Raw genomic sequence first — 7,740 nt, 5'->3', positions numbered from 1 at the left:
CCCCACTTGCGCAAACCTAATAAAGATGCATTTTTGGGATTCTTTTGGATATCATGAGAGCTCATTGTCTTTTCATCTTTTTCCCTTTTCGTCTCTTTTTTTTCTAGCGTTGAAATTGAATCACGTTTCAGTCTGTTTTAAATAAATCAAAATGTTTTGTAACCCAACTGTTGAATAAAAGACACTGTAACTTACATTCTTAAAACTTAGGTCTTAAAAGTGAGGGGATTGATTAGCACTTTAGATGCTATTGTTAATTCTGGTTCCCTATATATTTTGCCTACAATAGGGTTAGTTGTGTTTTGTGAGATGAGATCACTGATATAATTGACGTTCCAATGAAAATTAAGCAAGCAATGGATTTGTTCTTCTTCAGTTTTCTGTATGAGTGTGACCAAAGATTTGCCTGTTGTGGTGATTTATCTGTTAGCTCACTCTCTTTACTCATTATCAGGAAAAAATCCGAGTTGCTTTCTACGTTCAAAAGGCAGCTCTTCAATTCATTGATGGTAAGATATGCATGCTGCTGGATTTATATGGTTATACGGTGACTGAGTTTATATAGTCATGTTGTTAACTTTTCTTTCCTCATTGTTTTTTTCTGTAGCTGTTGCTAGGCCGGAATACAAGCTCAGTGATGAGGTTAAGGGGGCCGGATTTTCTATTGAAGCAGATGAACTTTCATCTATGGTTCGCAAAAATGACACTAAGAGCTTGTTACACAAAGGTGGAGTTGAAGAAATTGCTAAGAAAGTATCTGTATCTCTCTCTGAAGGCATTCGTTCGAGTGAAGTGCCTACCAGGGAAAAGATATATGGAGAAAATCGTTACACTGAGAAACCAGCCAGATCTTTCTTTATGTTTGTTTGGGAAGCGCTCCATGACATAACCCTTATCATCCTTATGGTGTGCGCTGCGGTATCGATAGGCGTGGGTGTTGCCACAGAAGGATTTCCACAGGGAATGTATGATGGGACGGGGATTTTGCTAAGTATACTCTTGGTTGTCATGGTTACTGCAATCAGTGATTACAAGCAATCTTTGCAGTTCAGAGACTTGGATCGAGAGAAGAAGAAGATTATTGTCCAGGTCACCAGAGATGGGAACAGACAAGAAATCTCCATTCATGACTTGGTCGTTGGAGATGTAGTTCATCTATCTATTGGGAATCAGGTTCCAGCTGATGGGATTTTTATATCTGGATACAACTTGGAGATAGACGAGTCAAGCTTATCGGGCGAGAGTGAACCGTCACATGTGAGTAGAGAGAAGCCTTTTCTGCTTTCAGGAACCAAAGTTCAAAACGGTTCTGGAAAAATGCTGGTGACATCAGTTGGTATGAGGACTGAGTGGGGAAAATTGATGGAAACGCTGGTTGATGGTGGAGAAGATGAGACTCCTCTGCAGGTGAAGCTCAATGGGGTTGCAACAATAATTGGTAAGATCGGTCTAAGCTTTGCTGTGCTTACGTTTCTGGTATTGTGCATAAGGTTTGTCTTGGAGAAAGCAACATCTGGTAGCTTCACCAACTGGTCATCTGAAGATGCACTGACGCTACTTGACTACTTTGCAATCTCGGTAACTATCATTGTCGTTGCCGTACCCGAAGGTTTGCCACTGGCAGTGACCTTAAGTTTGGCATTTGCTATGAAGAAGCTGATGAGTGACAGGGCACTTGTGAGACATCTTGCTGCATGCGAGACCATGGGTTCTTCTACTTGCATCTGCACTGACAAGACAGGGACCTTGACTACTAATCACATGGTGGTCAACAAAGTATGGATCTGTGATAAGGTTCAAGAGAGGCAAGAGGGAAGTGGAGAAAGCTTTCAGTTAGAACTACCAGAAGAAGTTCAGAGTATTCTTTTGCAGGGCATATTTCAGAACACTGGTTCTGAAGTTGTTAAGGATAAAGATGGAACCACTCAGATCCTAGGATCCCCGACGGAAAGAGCAATACTCGAATTCGGTTTGCTTTTAGGTGGTGATTTTGGCGCACAACGCAAAGAGCATAAGATACTCAAGATTGATCCGTTCAATTCAGACAAGAAGAAAATGTCTGTTCTTATAGCTCTTCCTAGAGGTGGTGCACGAGCTTTCTGCAAAGGCGCATCTGAAATAGTGTTGAAAATGTGCGAGAATGTTGTGGATTCGAGTGGAGAATCTGTTCCACTGAATGAAGAACGGATTACGAGTATCTCTGATATCATAGAGGGTTTTGCTTCAGAGGCTCTGAGGACTCTCTGCTTGGTTTACAAAGATCTAGATGAAGCTCCTAGTGGAGATCTCCCTGATGGAGGCTATACAATGATAGCAGTTGTTGGTATCAAAGATCCAGTACGTCCGGGTGTTAGGGAAGCCGTTCAGACTTGTCAAGCTGCTGGAATCACTGTCCGTATGGTCACTGGAGATAACATAAGCACAGCCAAAGCAATTGCTAAAGAATGTGGCATATTTACTGAAGGAGGTTTAGCTATAGAAGGTTCAGAATTCCGGGATTTGTCTCCTCACGAAATGAGGAACATTATCCCCAAAATTCAGGTTCGTTGATAGAATGAATTGTTATTGTTCACCTGTCTATTGAAAATTTTGAAATATCTTAAGAATTCCTAGCTTCTGCCTTCAGGTAATGGCTCGGTCTCTGCCACTGGACAAACATACGTTAGTCAGCAACTTGAGGAAAATCGGAGAGGTAGTTGCAGTGACTGGGGATGGGACAAACGATGCTCCTGCATTGCATGAAGCAGACATTGGACTTGCAATGGGAATAGCTGGAACAGAGGTAACCCCTAATACTGGTTTGGTTAATCAAAAAGACTTGAGATTAATGTTCCCAATATGCAGGTTGCAAAAGAGAATGCTGATGTGATCATCATGGACGATAACTTTAAAACAATAGTAAATGTAGCTAGATGGGGACGTGCTGTATATATAAACATTCAAAAGTTTGTTCAGTTCCAGCTAACGGTTAATGTTGTCGCTCTGATCATCAACTTCGTCTCTGCTTGCATCACAGGTACTATCAGATAACATTTAGACACGGTCTTTCTCCTATTTTTTGGCCATATATAAATAACACTTTCTTTTGGTTTCTTATCCAGGATCTGCTCCACTCACTGCTGTGCAACTGCTTTGGGTCAACATGATCATGGACACACTCGGTGCATTGGCTCTAGCAACAGAACCTCCCAATGAAGGTTTAATGAAACGTGCACCAATCGCTAGAACTTCTAGCTTCATCACCAAAACCATGTGGAGAAACATAGCCGGTCAAAGCGTTTACCAGTTGATTGTCTTGGGAATTCTCAATTTCGCAGGCAAGTCAATTCTCAAACTTGATGGGCCTGACTCCACAGCCATTCTCAACACAGTCATCTTCAACTCCTTTGTCTTTTGCCAGGTACCGCTCTGAAACAAAAACACTAACTCAACTCTTATATAAAGAATAAGTAACGTGATAGATCAAAATGGTGTGTAAAAACAGGTATTCAATGAGATCAATAGCCGGGAGATAGAGAAGATAAATGTGTTCAAAGGAATGTTCAGTAGCTGGGTCTTCACATGGGTAATGACAGTGACGGTTGTGTTCCAAGTGATCATAGTAGAGTTTCTTGGAGCATTTGCTAGCACCGTTCCGCTGAGCTGGCAACATTGGTTATTATCAATCTTGATAGGATCATTGAGCATGATTGTAGCGGTTATCCTCAAATGCATACCAGTGGAGTCTTGTGACCATCACGATGGCTACGACCTGCTTCCTTCTGGTCCTTCTTCTTCCAACTCTGCCTGATCACGTTTCTATGTGTTCATCCTTTTTTGGTTATCCGGGTAGTGATTTTCAAATATGTAAGTTTGCTGCTTATTTGGATACTACTGGCACTGCACATCCTTATTTCTTTTACCACGAATCAAAATTTTGTTTTTTCACTTATTCCAATCCTCTATACGAACTTGTGGTTGGAATGTGAACTCTCGCTGCTGTTGAATGCCATTAAACAAACACGTTGTTAGAAGAAACGTTTAGTAGATACTAAATACGTAATGTGATTAGTCTATTGACAATTGACATCTACTATTTTCGTATCCTATAAACATCTATGGTTTTAGCCTTTTTAGGTAATGTGATATGTATACATCATTGTCTTTCTTACAAATAGAAGAACACCTACACGTAAAGTTAAAAACAAAAGAAAGACGCGTATTCGTTGAATTGTAAAAGAGAATGACATGTTATTCTCTAGATGACATGTTAAATCAAATCACATAGCATATAAAATACTCTCACATCAACGTATACAGAATAGCTTTATTTGCTGTATACGCACGTAGATAAAAACGTCAAAAAAAGGTTGAAAGAAAGAAAGAAAGAAAGAACACCAACTTTTGCTTCAAATGCTTTTTGGAAAGTAAGAAATTATGCATAAGCATAATGCTAATACTTTCATAATCCCCTTAGTTAATTCAATTTAAGAACTTTGAGTTACGCGTATTAAAAAATCTTTGGAAAAGCAAAACTAAAATGTACGGACGTCACTCTCAGATGTCAAATAATAAAAAAAAAAGCGATCTTCGAAGTTTCGTGGGGACACCCTTGGTCTTACACTTTATTACGATTCTGGCCATCTTTGACTCGTCATTTTTTCCTAACCGTCGGATTGAAAAAAACCCATCATCAGAGAAGCGTACAGTAAACTCAAACACAGACTAACATAATTTACCAACAAAGACTATGGTCAAAGAAAAAGTCAACTAATCTGAGTTTTTTTCCGGTTTAACTCATTATAAAACGGCTTTATTTTGTTTGGAGTGGTACACGCGCCACCGTTGGGTTATCCATTTGTAGCATCCCNAGCTAGATGGGGACGTGCTGTATATATAAACATTCAAAAGTTTGTTCAGTTCCAGCTAACGGTTAATGTTGTCGCTCTGATCATCAACTTCGTCTCTGCTTGCATCACAGGTACTATCAGATAACATTTAGACACGGTCTTTCTCCTATTTTTTGGCCATATATAAATAACACTTTCTTTTGGTTTCTTATCCAGGATCTGCTCCACTCACTGCTGTGCAACTGCTTTGGGTCAACATGATCATGGACACACTCGGTGCATTGGCTCTAGCAACAGAACCTCCCAATGAAGGTTTAATGAAACGTGCACCAATCGCTAGAACTTCTAGCTTCATCACCAAAACCATGTGGAGAAACATAGCCGGTCAAAGCGTTTACCAGTTGATTGTCTTGGGAATTCTCAATTTCGCAGGCAAGTCAATTCTCAAACTTGATGGGCCTGACTCCACAGCCATTCTCAACACAGTCATCTTCAACTCCTTTGTCTTTTGCCAGGTACCGCTCTGAAACAAAAACACTAACTCAACTCTTATATAAAGAATAAGTAACGTGATAGATCAAAATGGTGTGTAAAAACAGGTATTCAATGAGATCAATAGCCGGGAGATAGAGAAGATAAATGTGTTCAAAGGAATGTTCAGTAGCTGGGTCTTCACATGGGTAATGACAGTGACGGTTGTGTTCCAAGTGATCATAGTAGAGTTTCTTGGAGCATTTGCTAGCACCGTTCCGCTGAGCTGGCAACATTGGTTATTATCAATCTTGATAGGATCATTGAGCATGATTGTAGCGGTTATCCTCAAATGCATACCAGTGGAGTCTTGTGACCATCACGATGGCTACGACCTGCTTCCTTCTGGTCCTTCTTCTTCCAACTCTGCCTGATCACGTTTCTATGTGTTCATCCTTTTTTGGTTATCCGGGTAGTGATTTTCAAATATGTAAGTTTGCTGCTTATTTGGATACTACTGGCACTGCACATCCTTATTTCTTTTACCACGAATCAAAATTTTGTTTTTTCACTTATTCCAATCCTCTATACGAACTTGTGGTTGGAATGTGAACTCTCGCTGCTGTTGAATGCCATTAAACAAACACGTTGTTAGAAGAAACGTTTAGTAGATACTAAATACGTAATGTGATTAGTCTATTGACAATTGACATCTACTATTTTCGTATCCTATAAACATCTATGGTTTTAGCCTTTTTAGGTAATGTGATATGTATACATCATTGTCTTTCTTACAAATAGAAGAACACCTACACGTAAAGTTAAAAACAAAAGAAAGACGCGTATTCGTTGAATTGTAAAAGAGAATGACATGTTATTCTCTAGATGACATGTTAAATCAAATCACATAGCATATAAAATACTCTCACATCAACGTATACAGAATAGCTTTATTTGCTGTATACGCACGTAGATAAAAACGTCAAAAAAAGGTTGAAAGAAAGAAAGAAAGAAAGAACACCAACTTTTGCTTCAAATGCTTTTTGGAAAGTAAGAAATTATGCATAAGCATAATGCTAATACTTTCATAATCCCCTTAGTTAATTCAATTTAAGAACTTTGAGTTACGCGTATTAAAAAATCTTTGGAAAAGCAAAACTAAAATGTACGGACGTCACTCTCAGATGTCAAATAATAAAAAAAAAAGCGATCTTCGAAGTTTCGTGGGGACACCCTTGGTCTTACACTTTATTACGATTCTGGCCATCTTTGACTCGTCATTTTTTCCTAACCGTCGGATTGAAAAAAACCCATCATCAGAGAAGCGTACAGTAAACTCAAACACAGACTAACATAATTTACCAACAAAGACTATGGTCAAAGAAAAAGTCAACTAATCTGAGTTTTTTTCCGGTTTAACTCATTATAAAACGGCTTTATTTTGTTTGGAGTGGTACACGCGCCACCGTTGGGTTATCCATTTGTAGCATCCCCGTTCACCGTTTCAACCGACCTTTCTCTCTCTCTCTCTCTTTACTCTTTTAACACACTCTACTCTCTCTATATTTTGCAGAAGAGTGTTCGTCGCTTTCACTGCCAGCCTTTTTTATTTTTCTCTCTCCCCCTAAATTCTCTCGCCGACCTCTTCTCCAAACCCTAGAAAAAAAAGACGCTTTTATCTCTGAGATTCTTGAAGAAGATCCATCGACTAAGAAGAAGCTCTTCTTTCCCGGTATGGTTTACTCATCCAGTGGTTTTTTTCTTTGCATTTTGATTTCGAGGGTTGAAGATAGATTTTACTGGTTTTTTTTTTTGTTTCTTACTGGTAGTGAGAATTTTGGAAATGTGGGTGTGAAAAAGGTTGTTTTTTTACTTTTAATTTTAATTTTACAGGATGAATTTTGCGGTTTACTCTTGTGACCACCATGGATGATGATGATGATGATCTCTGGGGTCCTCCATTNATGGGCCTGACTCCACAGCTGTTCTCAACACAGTCATCTTCAACTCCTTCGTCTTTTGCCAGGTACCTCGCTGAAACAAAAACACAGATCTCTATTACAAATTAAAATCTCTAGTACACATGTTACGTTCGGAATTCGTTTTGACTGTCTAGATTAGCTGCAAAACGATCGGAACGCTGTCCACATAGTAAACAAACATGTGGATGGATACCAAAACACAATTATAAGGCAACTCAAATCGCACGTTTCTTTTCCTCTTAGTCAAAGTATGTATATGAAAAATGTAGTCGCAGAAACAAAAGTCGTACTTTTCATTATTTCTTATTTCAGATGTATTATTGTATTATCACAAGGACCATTCATATCCACTTATTATACAATACATTACTAAAACTTGTGGAAAAACATAACAAAACATTCAAACATACGACGGATGTGTATGTGTTTGTAGTCATTGTGCATCCATTAATTAGGTA

The 7,740-nt window shown here is 38.9% G+C and overlaps 1 protein-coding gene across 2 annotated transcripts in view; it reads left to right on the top strand.

The window, feature by feature from the left end:
• LOC104793070 (calcium-transporting ATPase 4, plasma membrane-type-like) overlaps window positions 1-5,875 on the top strand; it is a 7,164-nt gene extending 1,289 nt beyond the window's left edge. Inside the window, exons 2-8 of one of the 2 annotated variants that reach the window (XM_010519348.2) lie at window positions 455-509; window positions 608-2,541; window positions 2,627-2,782; window positions 2,845-2,912; window positions 4,857-4,960; window positions 5,046-5,344; window positions 5,429-5,875. In XM_010519348.2, the coding sequence (XP_010517650.1) occupies window positions 455-509; window positions 608-2,541; window positions 2,627-2,782; window positions 2,845-2,912; window positions 4,857-4,960; window positions 5,046-5,344; window positions 5,429-5,734 (2,922 nt within the window). In that variant the 3' untranslated portion in view covers window positions 5,735-5,875. Of the gene's footprint in view, window positions 1-454; window positions 510-607; window positions 2,542-2,626; window positions 2,783-2,844; window positions 3,017-3,101; window positions 3,401-3,484; window positions 3,932-4,856; window positions 4,961-5,045; window positions 5,345-5,428 lie in introns of those variants that run through there. The other variant, XM_010519347.2, reaches the window with a different exon arrangement.

This window comes from Camelina sativa, chromosome 6 (genome assembly GCF_000633955.1).
Source record: "Camelina sativa cultivar DH55 chromosome 6, Cs, whole genome shotgun sequence".
NCBI classification, from domain to species: domain Eukaryota; kingdom Viridiplantae; phylum Streptophyta; class Magnoliopsida; order Brassicales; family Brassicaceae; genus Camelina; species Camelina sativa.
The sequence above is the reverse complement of the archived record's forward strand: the minus strand, read 5'-3'. Positions and strand labels throughout refer to the sequence as shown.